The sequence below is a fragment of the Sciurus vulgaris genome, assembly GCF_902686455.1.
Source record: "Sciurus vulgaris genome assembly, chromosome: 11".
Classification (NCBI taxonomy): domain Eukaryota; kingdom Metazoa; phylum Chordata; class Mammalia; order Rodentia; family Sciuridae; genus Sciurus; species Sciurus vulgaris.
Window position 1 is genome coordinate 44,768,705 of NC_136472.1, and position 21,155 is coordinate 44,789,859.

Below are 21,155 nucleotides of genomic sequence, written 5' to 3' on the forward strand. Positions count from 1 at the left end.
AATTGATACCCTACATATCCACAGAACCCCTCCCCATTTCCTAAACAGGACATGCTTTTATCTTTTCCCCACATGGCTTTGCTTGCAAAGCCTTCTCTCTGGAATTTCTGTTCTCTGCTTGAGAAAAATTCTAATCGTTTCTGTACAATGTTTCCTTCTTACTAAAGTGGATTTCTCAAACTTGCCACTACCAGCATGTTGTATTTTCTTTGCTGTGAGTAGTTGTCTTGTGCATTGTAAAATGTTTATCAACATCCCTGGCCTCTGCTCCCTACAGCTCATAGCAAACCTCACCCCTGCCCACTGTCCATAGTCCTGACAACTAAAAATATCTCCAAATATTGCCAGATGTCCTCTGGGCTCCATAATTGCCTCTGGTTGGGAACCACTGCTCTGTGGTATTTTCTTCCAGTAAGGTATCATTTCTTCCCACTCTTTATTTTAGCACACTTTACACCTCTATTAAAATCCCTATGGCTAAAGCAACAATATGAAAAGTAGCAATTTGAATGACCTTTAACACCATCTCTCCCTGGTTTCTGTTTGTTTTTTGTACACCTGTCCCCTCCCCTGTGTTTGTGAGTTCCTTGATAAAGTGTCTTTTGGTATCTCTGGGGCCCAGCAAAGTGCCTTGCCAGAGTGGGTAATTAGAAACATATTTGCTAAATTGATTTTATAAGGCTATTGTCTAAGTATGTTTTTCTTCCAACCAGTCATTTGATGATCATATCATTTGGAAGATTAAGAAGCTAAAATTTTTTCTAATGCTGTGTTACACGGTTTAATCTATACCTGAAAAGTTACAAGAAGCATTAAGAACAACAGATCTGAAGACTGTTTTTTATTGGTTTGTTTGCTTTAACCTTTACACTTTGGAATGTTTTATTGTTCATAAACATTAATTTTCATACTCAGTTTAGGTTAACATACTAATGTGGTTCATTTCAATTTGGTTTGAGTTAGTTTTCAGAGCAAATGAGGTTTTAAGCTTAAAGTAGTGGTTCAAACCATAAAAAAGCTCTTCAGCACATACTGGTACACAGCGTTCTGGATTATTTCTTTTATACAGGTTTCTTTTGCCCAAATTGTTTTAAAGTTCCTTGGGGCAGGAACACATCTGGTATTTCCCCTCTCTCAAACAGCACCTGCTTAGTAAATGCTCTTGAGTGAATTTGGTGAAAACTCCAATGAGGGGAAATCAATTCATTGACCTAGAATGCTCCAGAAACTAATTTTAGAGATAAGTTTTAGAAGTTGTGATATGGTATGGCAAAGCTGGGAAGAACTTATTCTAGTGTCCACTCCCCCTTGTTCCTGGGGGACAGAATTGAGATTTCATAGCTGCGCCCTTTGTCATTCAAACCAAAATACTTCTGGAGTCTGAGGTCTAATCCTGTGATTGAGTGCTTTCCAAGCATGTGTGAGGCCCTGGGTTTAATCCTTAGTGCCCAAAATCAAATAAACAAACAAACAAATGACCTCAGGGCTGGAAGTGGTAGAGTGTGGCTTATTATGCATGCAAGCCCTGTGTTCTGTCTTCAGAACCAAAAAATAAAATCAGGTAAAGACAAAAATAAAGACTTTATTTCCTGGTTATTTTGCAGCAGATGGAGTCATGTAACCAAGTTCTGGCTTTTGAGATAAAGGTAAAACTATTATGCGGAACCTCTGGAAAGGAGCTTTATGAAGGATGACTCATCTGGGAAGGGCAATTTTTATCTTTCTGCAAATCCTTATTCTTTTTTTCTGGTGTACAATTCACATATAATGACTGCAATTCCTGCAGCCATCCCAGCTCATAAGCAAATTTGACTATGGAAGCCATGTCCTCGGACAGTGGTATAAAATGATAAAAACTGGGATCCATGATGTCACTGTGGAGCTATCATACTTGTTCCAAATTACTTAACTCTGAATTTCCTTTTCTTATGCAAAATACACCATTATTTTGGACTTTTGTGTTTATATGAAACATTACCGGATCTTAAATGATACAAAAATATTTGTTATTCAACACTTTTGAATGCATACTATGTGTTAGACCAGTAGTTCTCAACAAAGAATGCATGTCACAAAAAATTTTGAAGTTTTTGGAAATACAATTATATATGCCATACTGGAGGGTTTCAGAATCACAATTTGCATAGTGTATGTGTATGTGTGTATACACATATATGTATATACACATATATGTATATACATATGTAATATATAGATACACACATATATACATACACACACATTATGTGTGTCAGCAAATTAGATAAATTAGATGGCATATATATTTATATATAGTATATAGTTTGCACATATCAATGTGTGTATGTGTGCATGCATGTGGGAGGGGGTTCATAGTAATCCCTATACTAATTTTTATTCCCTTAAGGTGGCTACTAAGGTCACTTCTTACCTTCCTGAATTTAGTAATATCTCTTTTTCTATCTCAGTCTATTAAAGGACCATCATTTTGTTCTTCTTTTGCAAGAAACCAAATTTTAGTTTTACTGATTTCTGTAATTCTATTTTAATTTTTTCTACTCTATATTATTTATATTTTGTTTTATTTCTGCTATAGCCTTTGTTTTCCTTCCTTCTATTTAGTTTTGTGTTTAGTTTGTTCCCTTTTTTCAAGTATATTTCAAGTATATTATGTTTTTCAAGTACATGGTTACATTACCAGTTGGAGATCTTATTTCTTTTTAAATATAGGCACACATAGCTATAAATTTCCCTCTAAGCACTGCTTTAGCTGCATCATGAATACATTTGTAAAGTCCTGCAGAGAATTCTGATGTGCAGATTTGGTGAAAAATATGCTGTATGTCTTTGCCATTATAAGGGTGTGTGTGTGTGTGTGTGTGTGTGTGTGTGTGTGTGTTTCTACTTCCCAGAATGGTTGCTGACCTTGTAATAGACAAAGCTCTTCTTATAAAGCAAAATACCTTGACTTAGGTTTAGCTACATATTGCAAAAAGATTCTTTTGCAGCTCAAAGATTTCTTTCGTAGCCTAATATAAAAAATCAAGGACATGATTGTTTTACTTCTTCTTCTCTGCCTAGGTTACAAGGACCATTCTTAAAGGACCCTGTCAACTGGAAGTTTTCTTTTCTGCCTGTATATCTGCTATGCCTATTTTTGACAGACTTGAAATAATGTTTATGTCCTTTAAACAAAAGTCAGTTAATACTGAAAGCTTTCTGTGCTATCTAAGCCCTTTCGCTTGGCCTGTATACTTTCCTATTTGCCGTGCTTTTTCCATAACTTGGCAGCATTACCACCAACTCCACGTGACAAGTGACACCATTGCTATAATGAGAATTCCAAGCAGCACCACTGGATCAAAGCCCATCTGTGTGCCTGCTCCCACACTTGACAAAACAAATTCCAAATTCATTCAGCATGCCGGTGCCATTTAGTCACTGTGACATATCCCAAATTTTGGACTCTGTGCAAAAACCAATCTGTGCCCACAAAATTAATCATGGAACATATTTTATGACGTTTGACAACAACTTAAAAGGTTCTCATCTCTGGCAGGTGGCTCTGCCAATCTGCAAGTATGTGCACGACAAATTCTGAACAATATATTGTGTGCCTGAAAATACATTGTGAAGGGTACACACCCTGGAGAGAACCAGAGTGAGTCCAACCAATCCTGAAGTCTTTCTCAGGGACACCTAGGCCAAACTGCTGTATTGCAAAGGAAGTATGATGGCCCCAGGTACTTGTAGAAAGCCAGATAAAAAGGCAACAGCTCATGTGCCAGTAGATGCTGAGAACACTGGCACGATCGCCTGTGTTGGCAGGACCAAGAGTTTGAGATGGCTAATTTAAGCGACAAGATCCTGGCAAACAGATTTATTTAGGGCAAGGGTGCGTCAAGAAGATGCCAGAAAAATACATCAATCTGTGCCTTTCCATGTACTATGGAGTGATGATGAAACAATTGACATTAAAAAAGTCAACTCTTACACTTTAATATAATCTGAAACTCATCCTGACAAGAAGTAGGATTTACTTTGTATCTGTGGAACTCTAAAACGAGGTTTTATGATCTGAATTGAGATCTATAATAAAATTTTCCTTCCAAGGTTTTGAAGAGATTTCCTCATATTGCTATGTTTCATTGATTAGACCAAGTCCTTTTTTAAAAATATCTTTTTTAGTTGTCGATAGACAGAATACCTTTATTTTATTTATTTTTATGTGGTGCTGAGGATCAAACCCAGTGCCTCACATGTGCTAGGCAAGCGCTCTACCACTAAGCTACAACCCCAGCCCTAGACGAAGTACTTTTACATATTGTTTAATTTGCTTAAAATGCAGGCTATTTTACATTTGATGGTATCATTCACATCAAATAAAGAAAGCCATTTATATAAAATTGTACTTTTCTGAGTATATAGCATAGAAACTCTGTTGAAAAAACACAAAAGATTCTATTGTCAAAAGCCTGAATAGATCCCTTTTCTTGAAAGCAATATTCTAACTGTTGTAAATACCTTCTTCATGTAATAGTGCCTATTTGTGTATGGATGAACAGGCAACAAAACACTAAAACATTCCAGTTGCAGTATCTTGCTTCCTTACATTAGTTTCCATTTGCTCAACTTCCTGAGAAACAGCCTCCTTCCCCCAACAGGCCACACCCACTCCCTTTTTCTCTTTATTGGTGCTATCCTAGGATACTATATTTGCAATAGCTTAGGTTAAGAAAGCTTTTGGTACCCTGACAACCTACTTAGGACTCTCATTTGTTATACAAAAACTAAATTTGCATGATTTAGCTTTCCCTGGGATTTGTCTAGACTCAGACTTCCTGTTCTAATTGTAAAGGTCCCCTCCATTTCTGAGGCAGGAAGTAATAGGAAACAGCAACAGAGGAAAAGGGGTTTTTCCACAGGAAGGACAATTCTTGAATGGGAAGCCAGGTGCGTTAATAACCTGGCAGAGGCAGAAAAGAAAAAGTGACTCTCCCTCATTCATGCTCAGAATCCCCTCCTTTGATCTATCCTCCCTTCTGTAAAGTGAAGGAGCTGAACTCTCTAGGTTTCTTCCTAATAGGATTTATCAATTACACAGGAGCATTTTGGGAATCTTTTCCTTACACAATAGCTCATTCTTGTGTTTATTTTGTTATGTTGGGGACAAATGGATTGTCAGTTAATCTGAAAAATATTTACACCTCTCAGAAGCAGTTTCTAAAATACCTTCTTCCTTACCTATGCCTAATATAATATAAAATTAATTATACAATAAGCTAGAAATGTTGCCCTTTAGACATGAGCACTATATATTTTTATAATGGAAAAAAAATTCTCAAAAATTTCTGCAATTTTGTAAAGCAACAGAATTTTGGTTGAAAAAGGCCTTAAAAATAATATTTTAAATCCAAATAAAGGTACCTATATTAGGCTATGTCAGAAAAACTGAAGAGTTTTGAAAATGTATATTCTAGTGTGCTCAGTGTGAGGACCTAGATTTAATCCTCATCACCAGAAAAAAAAAAAAAAAAAAAAGAAGATGAAGAAAAAAAGTAGGTTTCCAGGATCCTTCCACAAAGATTCTAATTTATTGAGCCCATGAAGTTCAAGGGACTCTGTAATTAAAAGAATATTTTTATTAATTACCATATCTATCTATCTATATATGTATGTGTATATATATATATATGATCATAAAGTAATTTTCACGTGCAGACAGATCTTATTCAGTGTTCTTGACAGATAAGAAATAGGTCTAGAGAAAGAATGTGCTATTTTCAAGATCAATCTGTCACTTGGTGGCCCAGCTATGATTAGAAGCAGAACTCCTGACACTTGGTCCTGGGTTTTTCTCTAATGCTGGGTTGTTACTCTTATGGAATCTGGAACATTTCCCCAAAATATGTATGTTATACTAGAAACGCCAGGTGCATTGCCTGCCATGCCTAATCTTTTCTAAGGGAAGGTATTCTGTTCCCAGGCCTAGCAGAACCCTGGGCCAACCATTATCTCCACTGCACCAGGCACAGTTGACTGAACCAGGGGTGACTCTCTGATCAAGGGTAGTAAGCCCATACAGTGACTACAGCTTCAGGTCTAAACATTTTAAACATTCAAATAATGTTTACTATCAAGTTCTCATGTAACTTTGGTAAATGCTTAACCAAGAGTGAATATTTCAAATTGAAAATGTGAGGCTAATACAAATTTTAAAGATTTCAAGATAAAATACATAAAATAGTATCTTATTTAATGTTCACAATGCTATTTATTCTTACTTAATATTTATTACAACACAATATTTTTTTAAAAACCAAGCAGTATTATAAAGCTTACAACCGAAACATAGAAAAAATAAATAAATAAAAGACAGCGGTCACCTATTGTTAGTTTGCTTTTTGTTACTGTGGACAAATACCTGAGAAAAGCAACTTAAAGGAGGAAAGATTTATTTTGGCTTGTGGTTTCCAAGGTTTCAGTCCACAAGGTTGGCCAGGTTCATGCTTTGGACCTGAAGTCAGGCAGAACTTTATGATGGAAGGGTATGGCTATGATAAGCTATTCAAGTTATGGCAGCAGGAAGCAGAGGGAGAGAAAGAGGTTGGGGCCAGGAACAAGACTCACTCCCTCCAACTAGATTTCACCTTCTAGTTTCTATCACCTCCCAATGAATGCCAAGAATTAGGAAAGCATGAATTAACCAATCCATTGATGAGCCCTTGTGACCCAGTCAGTTCCCAAGAGCCCTGCTCTGGAACACACTCTTCACTTCCTACAGATACATTATATGCAGCTGATCCATCTCTGATCCATCTTGTATCCTACCATTGTATTTCTATTCTTAAACAACATTTTGGTTTTTTAGATTTTGTAATTGCTTCACTCCCCTACCTGCATTTGCTTCATTTTCTATGTGCCTGTCACCAATTCATCCTCAAATTCTCCATTGAAAGGTTTATATGTTATTGCCTGGTATGGTGGCACAAGCCTAGAATACTAGCAGCTCAGAAGGTGGAGGTAGGAGGCTCCCAAGTTCAAAGCCATTCTCAGCAACTTAGTGAGGACCTAAGCAACTTAGTAAGACACTGTCTCAAAATTTAAAAAATAAGAATTTAAAAGGCTGGGGATGTGGCTCAGTTGTTAAGTGCCCCTGGGTTCAATCCCCAGCACAAAAAAAGAAAAAAAAAAAAGAGTTTATGTGTTATAAATATTGTCATTCCATTAGTAAATGACAAATTTCGTTTTTTTCTTGGTGAGTATCTCCACTAATCCTCTTCCCTGCTCTAGTGTGGATGAGTTGCTCTGTAGGCAAGCTGCATGGCTGTTACCTTGGGCTTTCCTTCATAATTATGAGTATTAACTTAATGTGCCAACTTGGCTGAGCTAAGGGATGCTCAGAAAGCTGGTAAAACATTATTTCTCTGTGTGTTGGCTTCTAGTTGAGCATTTGAACTGGTAAACTGAGTAAAGAAGATCAACCTCATTATTGTGGGTGGACTCATCCAATCCATCCATCAAGAGTTTGAATAGAACAAAAGGGAAGAAAAAGTAGAAACTTGCTCTTTCTGCTTAAGGTGGTACATTCTTCTTCTGCCTTGGACTTTGATGCTCTGGGTTCTCAGGCCTTTAGACTTGCTCTATGACAAACCATAGGCTTCCCTGGGCCTCAGGTGTTTTAGTTTGAACTGGAAATCTACTACCATTTTTTCCTGGGTTTCCAGCTTGCAGACAGTAGATTGTGAGAATTCTCAGCCTACATAATCACCTATACCAATTTCTTATAACAAGTCCTTTTGTATGGGTATACATTCTGTTTCTATTTCCCTGAAGAACTCTAATAAACCAATCACTTTGAAATCATCTTAATCTTGTCTATGCTGGATTCTGTTTCCTTGAATACAATCTAACTCTCAGAAAACTTCCTAATATCGATGAAACACATTTTCTAGTGGCTCTTGAGAAGGTATAAATGGAAAACAAATTTTTTTCTAGAACTTATGTCATAGATATATAGGTAGATAGATTAGATAGATAGATAAATTTGGTGGTTCTGGGGATCAAACCCAGGTCCTTGTGCATACTAGACAAGTGCTTTACCACTAAGCTATACCTATAGCCCTAGAACATTTTTATTATACTTTTCATTCTTCAATGATAATTTGGTTATATGGGTTGATTTGCGTCTCTCCCCCTCAAAAAAAGGTATGTTGAAAGCAACTCCTGTATCACAAATTGTGAACATATTTGGAAATGGGGCCATTGATGTAACTGATATAATTAAGTCATACAGGAGTAGGTCATACCCTAGTCCAATATAACTGGCATTCTTATAAGATGTCCCAGAGGAATGTCAAGGGACAGGGAAAGCAAATATTGGAGTAATGTAGCTCCAAGTCAGGGATCATTAAAGGTTACCAGGAATCTACTATAAAGCTAGGAAGAGATGAGAAAGGATTCTCCTACAAATTCAGAGTATGGTGCCTTGATTTTTGACTTCTTACTACCAGAAATTTGAGACAATAAATATCTCTTGTTTTAAGTCAACCAATTTGTTATACTTCGTTACAGCAGTTCTAGAAAGCTAATATAGTTGAATATAGAATTAAAGGTTGGGAATTATTTTTCCTAAAAATGTAATAGCTGTGTCCTAGTTTCCAGTGCTGCTAATGACAAATACATGCTAACTGGATTCCCATCTAAGTCACATACTTAGAATGTGACTTTTTATTATCTCTGGAAACTTTCAGGATCTTCTACTTATCCTTGGTATTATGAAATTTCATGATGGTTATGTGTTAAGTAATTATCAAAGACATGAAAAGAGTATTCAAAAGGAGTAAACAATCTATAATCCCAATTCATGAAAATAGCTCCTGTTCCTAACAGAGTCAAAAATTCACATTATTTACATGGAGCATGGGGTAAAAAACTTAGAAGGATATTGCCTTAGAAATGGGGTTCAATTAGCCCTCCACTAAAGGCTGAATTTGTTCCATCTAGCAAAGATTAAAATCAAGTCTCAAAAGGACAAAATTGTTTTCAAGTAAGCAAATTTTATAATGCCTGGCATCCTATTAAAAAAATTTCAGGTATGCAAGAAGCAAGAAATTATAAGCCATAATACAGAGAAAACTCAATCAATAGAAACAATGTTAGAAACAGTATAGATGATAGAATTAGCAGACAAGGACACCAATGTTATCATTATAATTTTATTATGTATGCTTAAGAAGCTATAGGAAAGATTTAGCATGTTAAGTAAAGACATGGATGATGTAACACACACACATACACATCAAACTACTAGACAGACATGTCTCTAGTTTCAATGTCTAAGATGAAAAGTGAAGCACGTGGGATTATGGGAATATCTGATATTGAAAAAACAAATTAGTGAACATGAAGACATGGGAATTATCCACAAGGAAACAGAACTCAAAAATAGAAAATGAACATAGCAAAAGTGAACTTTTACGACAATGTCATGTGGTTGAATATACATGTACCTGACTCCACCAAAGGAGAGCAGAAAGATTAGGAAGGAAAAATATTTGAAAATAAGGGCAATGTCTGCATTTTTCTTGTTCCACACAGTATTTCTAACAAAGCACATGAAAGACATTAGGCATTTAATAAATACTTCTTAAGTATTTGTGGCAGAAGAAATGACAACAATGAATAAGAAATAAAAACATGGGTGTTATTGTAAGGTGTTAGAATCCTAAGAGTACTGAGGAGTTGAAGCCATATAGAGAAAGGGAAAGTTTAGCAGAGGTGACATGTTTTGAGTAGGAACCTGGAAAATGAGTTCAGCTGAATGTGTAGGAAGCCTGGAGAGTAGGAGATGAAAATGGACATTTCATGCAACAACATAAAGAGGGAGTAGAAGCAGGGATAAACATTTGAATATACCATCTTGACTGGAGTGGTAGTTAGCCTTAGAAATGAGGATAGATGGGTGAGTTGGGGTCAGAGTACAGAAGACTTAAGAAATACAGAGTAGAGAAACCAAAGTTTCTGGTGGTGACATTCATGATGGATTAGAAGAAAGTGTTGAAGTTGAATGGAAAGGGCAGGCCAGAAGCAACCAGGTTATTAAAACACCCCTGTTGTGAAGTTTTTAAAACCTAAATGTGAAAGCATCCAACACAACATCAGCACAAACTAAGGGCTTGGATATGTTAGTCAAATCCAAATATGGGGCAAATTAACAATTTTTCTTGGCTCATGAAAATTTCAAGTGGCCCTAAATAGTATTATTTGCTTCGTGATATTTCTTTTACATTTACATAAGATTCTGTATCTGTTTCTTAACATTGTTACTTTGTGGCACACCAAAGCACTTTCTTCCCTCCCTCCCCCAGTGACCCCCCATTTTCTTTGTACTTTCCGCCTTTACTCAGATTTGAGGGTAAGATTCAAGCCTTGGATTTTTAAAATTAAAGTAAGGCTGCCACGAAACAAAGAATTTACAAGGTTATTTACCCGCTTAACTGTCACCTAATTTTTGCATTCAGGAATTTCAAAGACCTTGGAGATAGGACCTCTCGTCCCACAGATGGGGAAACTGAGGCTAAGAGGGTAAGTGATCCAGGCTCGTGGAACTAGAATCCATGCAGTGACTCATCTACAAACAACTCCAAGCGGTGGGAAAGGAGTGAAGCCAGGGCAGGGAGCAGGGGGTGAGGAAAAAGGCTCTTTTCAATCTAAAATGCCGGGGAACTCGAAATCCTTGTGACTCGGTAACCTTCCCAAACCCATCCAAGGAAACCCTCACCCATACAGTAGTTCGCGGAGTAAGCATTCGCCCTTCCTGCTCTCGCGATACCGACCAATCCTCGCCCTTCCGGCTCCCGCTAGGCTCCGCCCCGCCCACCGCGGCTCCTCTGTCGTCACTTCCTATCGTTCGGTATTGCTAAGGGAGAAGATGGCGGCGCTGGGGGAACCCGTACGCCTGGAGAGGGGTGAGTGCGGCCGATTCCCGGACCGAGGCGGGTGGAGCGGGTGAGAAAGTGCGGTGTCACCGGAGAGCAGGAGAGGCTACCCATGTTCAGACCCGGAACCTGCCTGCCCCTCGCGTGCCGACCGGAGACGTCGCTGTCATCCGCACGGGGGAGGGCGCTTACGATCTTTTTGACTTTTAGCCAGACCCCTTTCTGTGTTCACGCGCACTGTCCCGGGGCATAGCACAGTTAATTACAATCTCACGTTTGCAGACATACGCTGCACACCCGCCCTCTGGGTGGGCACAGCAGAGGCGGCGTTCAGGGAGATGTAAACCCGAACAACGTAGGTCACACACCCAGTTCTGACGGTCTACACTCATTGTACTTACACTTGGACAAACAGTGGGCTCGCCTTCACCCACATATCAATACCCGGACACGCGGCACACTTCCACAAGAACTCCCCCGGCCTTATTTCAACACAGACTTCTTCGTTACTCTCACCACAACCATCCTTGCATTCGGAATGAGGTTATTTCCCAGCTTTGGTACCCTACCCAGGCACGAAGAGGGTGCTTTAAAAAGCAATCCTACTGACATGATCTTGGAAAGCTGGTTATGTAACTTAGGTGAAGTTGTGGTAGATTGTAAAACACTTGGCAGGTGCAATAGTATTTCTTTCTTTTCTTTTCTTTTCTTTTTTTTTTTTAAACAGCCCTACAGTTGCAAACTGTGATTGGTTGATTGCTTCTTAAAGCAGACTGTTCAGGAAGATAAAACCTATTTTGCTGTGTTGTTAGAGACCAGGAAGTCAGTGAAGATACAGATACTAAGATTTTCAGTGCTCCTCTGTTTCCTAAATCCTTTATTTCATACAATTCAAACATGCTTTTGATACACAAGCATCAAAATTATTATTTTGGTTTTTGTTCTATTTCGTTGCATTTCTGGGGTTTGAACCCAGATGTGCTTTACCAGTGAGCTACATCCCCAGCCCTTTTGTTTTCTATTTTGAGATAAGATCTCAGCTCAGGCTGGCCTTGAAATAGAGATCCTCCTGCCTCAGCCTCCCAAGTAGTTGGACTACAGGTGTGTATCACTTGCCTGGCTTAAAAATTATATTAGTCAAGAAATACCCCAAAAACATTTTAGCACTGTTGATAAACAGCACAAAATGGAGATTGAAGTTATTTTGCACATATTAACATTTGCACTTATAGTCTCAATATTCTCTAGGAAGAAAATCCTTTTTTAGAATTATTGTATTTAGAAAAGCCTTTTTCTCATCCCTTCCCACAAACAAATGTGCACATATGATTCTTAGTTTGTTCCTTATGGTGTTCCTGATTTGGAAGCCTTTTTTTTTTATAAATGAGGTGGTTTCTCTACAACCCACCAGGTCATCAATTGAAGCATAATTTTATGACAGGAATAACCACTCTGAGTAGACTTACTAAGATAGGCTTAAGATGAAGGTGTCATCTTCCTCCTGAGCACAGTGGTGATATGCTTTGCACATAGGAACAAATTCGTTGGTGTTAACAGGAGTGTTTTTCTTTGAAAGCTAATTGTAGGATTCTAACATGTTGGCAGAATTGTATTTTTAAATGCAGTACACAATGTGGAACTTCATCCTCTGGCAGTTAGTTTCGGTAGTTGTCTTTGCTTTTTTCTTTCCTTTTTTTTTTGTTTGTTCTTTTTTTGTTCTTTTTTAATTCTTCAGTAGAATCCTCAGCACCTTAGTAGGGATGAATTATAAGTGGTTCTATTTAGCAGCATAGGAAAGTTAGATTATTTCAGGACTCTGTTAACAAATACGCCCAATAATCCTACAGTACAATATCAGTGTATGTGATCAAGATCCTGAGTGCCAGCTGAGCAAAGTGGTATATGCCTGTAATCTCAGCTACTATAGAGGCTGAGGCAGAAGGATCCCAAGTTCAAAGCCACCTTTGGCAACTTAGTGAGACCCTTCTCAGAATATAACAAAAAAGGCTTGAGGATGTAGTTTATTGGTAGAGTGCTTGCCTAGCATATTTAAGACTCTATGTTCAATTCCTAGTAGTAGGGGGGAAAAAAAAGGAAGTGGCTTCTAAATCATCAAAACTTAATTCACTGAGGTATAAAAACTGGAAGAAAAAGTCAGACATTTTCAATAATTCTTGTAACATGACTGCATCTTGTAAAGTTTCTTAATTCATAAAACACATCCTCACACTTTTCTGTGACAGTTGCCTAACATACTTAATAGATTTGTATAAGTGTATGCAACCCCTTAATATTTCTTAAGATTGATGCCAGTAACATAATAATTATGTTTGCTAGGCCTTTTTAAAAGTATTTTTTGGATTGGTTATCAAATGCCTTTTATGAAGAAGGTATATTATTTGCATTATGCAGTGAAAGATGCTGAGGCACAAGAGGTTAAGTAACTTGTGCAAGATCTCACAACTAGTATGGAGACCAGATTTACAAAGCTAGTTTTTTTTTTTAAACCTATGTATTTGATTGAAGTTGTCTGAATTAAAATGCTGTATAAACAATCCTAAGTTGAAAACGAATCAGTTAATTTTATTCACTGTACTGTTAATTTAAATGTGTCCCAGTCACTATCTGCATCTGTTATTGAACAATTCATATTTATGTATGTATCATGTTTGTCTTTAGAAAATGAACAATGATTTCACTGGAACATGGTCTCTTAAACCATTTAGTACTTTGGTTACTAATAAGATAATTAAGTAAATTTTTTTGACTAAATAGTTCCCAATAGTACCTGCTAGCTTTTCTGAAGCAGTGCAGTGCTAAAATGTCTGTCACATCTGACCCCCAGTCCTTTCCTGTGACATTTAGTAGTTTATATTCAGTTTGCCTCTCTCAGTCATTTTTTTTAACTTTATACTTCTGCAACATCAGAAATTTTTACATCTATAAAATTTAATGTGCTCAGATTTTACACTGTTGTTCTGTATGTGCACACGAATGATCTCCCCTCTCTCATACATACACACACATACAAAAATACTGATGCCTTTTTTCCTTGTATCTTCTACATACTATTAGTCCTTAAGGAATTAATCCTAATTACTACAATGTTACATAGGTATTTAGAGAATCTTTAGAGAAAGTTATCTATCAGTATGTGTTTGTTTAACTCTAGATATTTGTAGAGCAATTGAATTGTTGGAAAAACTACAAAGGAGTGGAGAGGTACCACCACAGAAACTTCAGGCTTTACAAAGAGTCCTTCAGAGTGAGTTCTGCAATGCTGTAAGAGAGGTGAGTAAATATGATTAAAATGTACTGAAAAGTTTAGTTAATAGTTAAGATAATACTCTGAAATTTAGATTTAGAATATCTTAAGAAAATAAGCATTAGAAAAACATTTGAGCCTGTCCTTTAATTTTTGGAATTTCTAATAGAAAAATATTTTACAAGGACATATAACTTTGTGTGAAGTTTTAACACATTTAACTTCCCAGAGAACTCAAACTTGATATGGTCCAAGATTTAAAATATTATGACAACTTTTATGTTTTACAGGTATATGAACATGTCTATGAGACTGTGGATATTAGTAGCAGTCCTGAAGTGAGAGCTAATGCAACTGCAAAGGTAAATTTTTTTCATTTACCAAAAGTAAGAATTCTTCATAAATTAGAGGTTTAAAATATACAATTATTAGATTCATAATAAGCTTGTTTTAGAAGCTAACGTATAATCTTTCAAATTGTACTAAGCTTCTCAAGTACTAAGACTTTATTACTTTATATAGTTTAGATAAGGCATTGAAAATGCTCTCACATACAATAATAATATACATATGCAGTACATAATTGTGTTATAAACATCATATATACATGTAAAATAGCACCAGTTTTATAATTGAACATGAATTTCTCATTGGTAAGGAAGTGTCAAATTAGATTATTTGTCTGAAACTACCACACAAGTAGTCCTTTACCCTAGCTCTTCAAATATGGTATAATGTCAGTAGTAGACTACCTCTGCAGGACTGAAGATGGAGTTTGTGTTCTTTTTTGAACCATACTTTTCCTCAAATAATTCACGCATTAATTATATATTTTGTGGTTAGATATGTTAATATGAGTAGTAGATGGCATAATAGAAGTAGTCATTGCAGATAATTTTTTATTGCGTTCCTGATTCCCAGAAGGACAGATACAAATACCTAAACTTGTGGGTATGGTTTATCAGAGTGAAAAAGAGAAATTTAGTTTTCATTGTTGAGTTGTATAACCTTCACAATTTACTGAGTTTGTGAGTTTGTGAGCCTTTGTAAGAAATGAGAGCCTAAGTAAGAAATGAGAGCATTTTTGGAGCTTCAAACAAGTCTTGATTTTCTTCTTCCCCCTTCTAATTGTGTTCATGTACTCTGATCCATCATGAATAATGGTACCATATTACTTAATTACTTTAAAAACATAATAAAACAGGAAAATTCAATTTTGTTAGAATTTAAAGAGGATATGGCTGTATTAAATCTTCTATGGGTTTTTTTACTTGTAACTAGATAGTTAACAAAAACAACAAAAAAATACTCATATTGGCTGTAAATGCCCCTGTTTTTCTTAATATAGAGACAATTTTTGATGTATTATTTATTTTGTACATGGCACAAAGAGTATAGCAGCCAAAATGACTACATATAAGGACAACTCTGTGTGGGTGTTATAGGTAGCGTGTATTTTGCAAAAATGCCAGGCTATATGGCCCTGAAACTCCAGACTGTTGGTGTACTAGGGTAGAATATTCATCTTTAATACACAAAATGTTTGTGGACCCAGCAAGCCTGCTTGCCAAGCTCTGCACACATGGAACTATACGAAAGTTCTGGTCATTGGATGGGAGTATGCTAAAAAATTTTGTTTCATACGTAGTCATGGAATATATATTCTTCTCAGTTATCATTTCTTAAACACCTTCTGCTTAACTTCTCAGAATAATCAGTGAATTTGTGAATACTCAGATATCAAAAATGTGACTCACAATGCAGAATGAATTCTTTAAAAATCATGTTATGTCCATATATAAATATACCAGAGGGGATTTCACCTTTATGTAAAGTAAAAAGAACCAGTCAAATATAAATGAATAGACCAGCGAAAGAATCAAGTATATTGGGGAAGGGGAGGGAGAAGGGAGGAAAAAGGGGGGGATTATGAACTAAAATAGAATTTCATGTATGTATGTTTGTCAGGATGAAGCCAGCTACTATTTATAACTATAAAACTGATTAAATTTGTATGTATGTGTATGTGTCTGTGTACCTGCCTCAAAAGTAGTTCAGTAGGCCGGGAATATAGGTCAGTGGTAGAATGTACATGCTTGTTAATGTGCATGAGTCCCTGGGTTCATTCCCCAGCACTGCCAAAAAACAAAACAAAAAAGATAGTTTTTAAAGAGATGAAAGAACTGAAGTAAACAAAGGTCCTATTTTTAAATATGTGGAATTTTCTTTCAGGCTACTGTCGCTGCATTTGCTGCCAGTGAAGGACATTCTCATCCTCGAGTTGTTGAGCTACCCAAAACAGAAGAGGGTCTTGGGTTCAATATTATGGGAGGCAAAGAACAAAACTCTCCAATCTACATATCTCGAATAATTCCAGGTGGAATAGCTGATAGGCATGGGGGCCTCAAACGAGGAGATCAGCTCCTTTCTGTTAATGGAGTGGTAAGGATGAATTTTATTCCTATTTGCAGTAATGTATTGTGACCACTTGGGGGTGCATTTGGGTTGTAAAAAGGGAGATGCCAGGGCAGGGGATTAGTTTAGGAATCCCCTAAGGGAATCCTAGGCAGTACTATTTAGGACAGTGGTTGTTTTTTGTTTGCTTCTTTTTAAATGCTGTTCTGGGGATTGAACCCAAGCCTTTGTGCATACTAGTCAAGTGCTCTACCACCAAGCTCTGTCCCCAGCCCAGTGATCTTTTTAAAGTACTCTAAATGTGGTTTGCATCTCTTTAGTGTAAATTAGCAGTGCTTAGTGTGATTTTTATGACCTAATTAAACTCTTCAGTAGTTAAAGCAGTAAACAAGATGAGAAATCTACCCTCATTTTACTTTTATGGAATGGTGATTTCTTGGTTTACTTCTGACATAGTGTGATAATAAGGCACGTATATCGAAATGCTAATTATTTGGAACTTAAAAAACAGTTGCTAGACTGTAAACAGAATGTGGTATTGCACCAGATTTCACACAGATTAAAAGGATAAGGAAGATTAGTATCGAAAGGATGCAATATCTCTATGGCCATATCACCCTGAATGTGCCCAATCTTGTCTGAAATGGTGCAATATGAAGTCTCTTTTTACTTAATTTTAAACCTTTTTACATTCGTAGTTAATTTCAAAACCTAAATATTAATTATGTGTGTACATTTTTTTCTAGAGCGTTGAAGGAGAACATCACGAAAAAGCTGTAGAACTGCTGAAAGCTGCCCAAGGAAAAGTTAAATTAGTAGTACGGTATACACCCAAAGTCTTAGAAGAAATGGAGTCACGCTTTGAAAAAATGAGATCTGCAAAACGCAGGCAACAGACCTAACACATTTAAAACTTTATATTTCATTTTGCTTTTTAGCTAGAGAAGTTTTACTTGTGACCTACTGATGGCCACAATGCCAATGATTGTAAAAAAACATGCAAACTTCCCGTGAAATCCTCCTTGCCATTTTATAAATGCCTATTTTAACATCATTTATGGTTCTAGAGATGCATACACTTTTTTCTGACAAGAAAAAGTAAAAGGTGTTGAGGGCAATTCTGTCCTGCTGTTTTTACAGACCTTTTTCAAATGCAGATTTTGTCATAAAGTTGTTCTAGATTTTTAAAAATGCTTTTTTAATATTAAAATGTACTTTTACATTCTTGATCTTTTTTTAGGAAGAATGTTTTCTTCATTTGGCTACTTATTTAAAATTAACAGTTCTCCAACTCTTTTTTTTTGCTTACTATATTTTTTTTAACCTCTGAAATTCCTTTACAGATTTCCAAGAAATTAAACATGGCAGTCTCACATACAACAGTTCATTACACCATCATTGTTAACATCATTGCTGCATTTTGTACTTTGAATATACACATAATATATATAATCAATGATAAATAATAACAGCATATTGGAAGTTTTTTACTTTTATTTGAACATGTATAATGGGTATTCATTTATACTGATTTATAAAAGTGAGTTTTTAAACACTGAAACAATCATTGCTAAAATATGTATTTCATAATATTTGAGCAGTGAGGCAAGAGGATGTGATTTGACTATTAGCATTAATGATTATATTCCTTTCTATTTGTATTCAACAGTATATCAAAAAGTATAAATGCAAAACAGGTTCAGATTTCATCTTACAAATTTTTTAAGGCTATTCATTTTTATTTAAATACATTGCTCATGGTTTGGTCTTTCCATGCCTAGAGATGAGCCAGTTAGTTTGTGGTGGGAAATAGCAGAAACAAACAAGAAAAAGTAATACCTTTAACTTCACTAGTCTTGAGTTATACATCTTACTAGGTCAGTTTAAAGAATCAATGTTAAATAAGAAAAAGAGGATATGGTTAAGATCCATAAAAACTGTGAGGTGATTTGATAAGAATCTGTAGATTGTCAAAATGAGTAGGAACTCATTCATATTAAAATGGTTGGATTTAGAGATGCAATCTTTGTTTACTATTCAAATATAGTGGGAATTTTGAAAGTTACTTTATGTCATTTGTCCACTGGATGTCACTATTTTACTAAATGGCAGCTATTAGTATATGACTGTGACTGAGGTCTGCATAAAAGCTGAAATTTAAGAGTTCATTTTCAGTCACAACTCATAGGAACATTTGTACTTTTTTAAAAATTGTGAATGACATGCTATAAAGAAAAAAATTTGGCATAATTATCCATCCTGTATAAAAAAAAGTGGGCATTGTAATATTCCTTCAAGGAAGAATAGAAATTTGTATACCTTTTTCTGCATGTTTGTGAGCACTGTGAGTCTTAAAAGACTATTCCAGTTTTCAGTGATTTTTTTTCAGAATATAAGTCAATCAGCATTATTATTTATCATTTAGGTATTGAACACTGGATTGCATGGTTGAATGTGTGTTTAGTCCACTACAAAACATGCTTGTTATTGATAGGATCATGTTGTTAAATTGTATATTTTCAAAATTAATTGATGTGTTTTTAAAATGTTGGGACCAAAGTAGTATAGAATTATGGACTTAATTTAATTGTAAAATTATTAGAGGTATTTGTTGTAGAGCTTTATATATTAAAGAGAAGTATTGGTGCATATAAAAACAGTAATATTATTGTTATGCTTGTATTCTTGCATTACAGGGTAAATAAACCCTGAAGAAATCTTATTTTAATATAGCTACAGCTACAGTAGCTTTTAGGATATATCAGCATTTCCTTATAAATTATAGCTTCCTGGTTCAGTGTCTCAGCTGTTTCAGAACTTTCAGCCAAGTTAAGTCTTTTTTGGTGTTGAAACTCAGTAAAATTAAATAAGCTGGGGTATTTTTTTTTCTTTTGCAGTAATCCACAATCTGTTCTTTGTGTGGGTTGGCACCTATTTATAATTCTTAAAATAAAGATAGCTTAAGGAGCCAAATACAGTAGTTTTGCTTGGTACTGTTGAGCATGAGTAGCAGTAGTTTGTTTTCATTATTGCAGTTTTCATAGTATCTCTCAGAATTTTAAATCTTGACCATAGAATGCTTCATTCAGTAGCAAAGATGTACAAAGGTGATCTAGTATGATGAGGAAATTAAGGGAATTTTCATCGTATAAATGGATGGTTTGTTAATAAAGCTAGGCACATAGTAAGTATAATTGGTGCTTGATTTGTAAATTACAAATGTTAACCACCCCCTTGCATTTTTCCTTTAACATTCTTATTACTTCTAAATGAGTTGACTCAGTGTTTCTCAGTCTTAGCTGCGTATTAGAATGCCCTTCAGAGCTCAAAAAATATTGATACGTGGATACCCTCCCATAACAATTAAATCAGGATCGCTCATTTTTAAAAAAAACATACCAGGTGGTTCTAATGGACGTCCAGGGTTAAGAACCACTAGTTCTGTTTGAAAGTATCAGAATAGAATACTCCAATTTGTAGCTACTTAATGATTGATTATATTTCTAGTAATTTCTTTAGGAATAAAAGGTACTTGTCGTTTCTTAATTGGAAAGTAGTAATAGTCTGCCTTTTTTTCTTTTTAAAAAAATCTAGTAGTTTAAATGTAAACTTTAATGTTTCATCTTTCTGCTCCCTTTGCCTTTCAAAAATACAAAAATAGTGTTTATTCTTTGGAAAAGCATGCTTAAAAATTACAGATGAGAAACATTGATAATTACATGCTGTCTTAATAAGGTCGCTTTATCCTTTACTGTAATGCTAGATTATAGTGGCCTCTGTCTTTAAAAGTTTGATGATTCAGATGCGTTGGGGGGCGGGGGGGTTCCCTTTGTCATTTTTCCTCCTAAAATTTTTAGGTTTTTTTAATATTCTTATTTTCATGCTCAAGTACTTAAGTACTTTGGCTCAAGTACTTTGTTTACAATTAAAATTAAAATGGATATTATAGCATTTAGTAGAAGAAATAGTATGGCTTATCTGGAAAGAATATCAGCATGACTTGGTATAGACTTAAAAGAATACATGTTGTGAATATTTTATAATGTGGAATGATCATTGAAATATCAAGGCCTCTAGTAATTGTATTTCCTGAATAAATGTATGTTTAAGAATTTTCTAACTTACAGTTTGTTGTTTACTCTGCCAGCAGTCTGGTTTTATAGTTTTTATTGTCCAGAGTTCACTAATGTTTCTTTAAAGATTGTTTTAGTAATAGTTACATAATGGATAAAAACAAATTACTTGCTTTCTCATTGCTTTTCAGGACCTTTAAAACTAATTTGTATCTGGACATGATTTTTAAAAATACTGGCAAATGATATGCTTCTACTTTTTTAGTTTGAGATAATATTTCTCCAAAATGGATGTCAAATAACGCTTTTTCAACAGATGACTTCATTTATCAATTTAATTCTGATTCTTAACTTATTTAAAATAAATTTGTATGTTATGTCCTTGTTCATTGAACTTGAAAAAAATTGATACAATTAGAAATAGATGTATTTCTGAAAAGTGTTACAAAATAATTTTGCATAAGGTAAAAATATAATTAATGG

General features: G+C 35.4%; 1 protein-coding gene across 1 annotated transcript; it reads left to right on the plus strand.

The window, feature by feature from the left end:
- Nucleotides 1–10,882: 10,882 nt before the first annotated feature.
- Nucleotides 10,883–21,061, plus strand: LIN7C (lin-7 homolog C, crumbs cell polarity complex component). Its single transcript, XM_079105396.1, has 5 exons — nucleotides 10,883–10,949; nucleotides 14,092–14,210; nucleotides 14,475–14,546; nucleotides 16,417–16,626; nucleotides 17,346–21,061. The coding sequence occupies exons 1-5, from the start codon at nucleotides 10,913–10,915 to the stop codon at nucleotides 17,499–17,501; spliced, it is 594 nt and encodes a 197-aa protein (XP_078961522.1). The 5' UTR covers nucleotides 10,883–10,912; the 3' UTR covers nucleotides 17,502–21,061.
- Nucleotides 21,062–21,155: the final 94 nt, after the last annotated feature.

Excerpts from the sequence above, each read along its gene's own strand:
- LIN7C (XM_079105396.1), top strand. The coding sequence starts at position 10,913 with ATGGCGGCGCTGGGGGAACCCGTACGCCTGGAGAGGG. Across the intron at positions 10,950-14,091 it reads ACCCGTACGCCTGGAGAGGG|ATATTTGTAGAGCAATTGAA; the intron begins GTGAGTGCGGCC and ends GTTTAACTCTAG. Across the intron at positions 14,547-16,416 it reads GAGCTAATGCAACTGCAAAG|GCTACTGTCGCTGCATTTGC; the intron begins GTAAATTTTTTT and ends ATTTTCTTTCAG.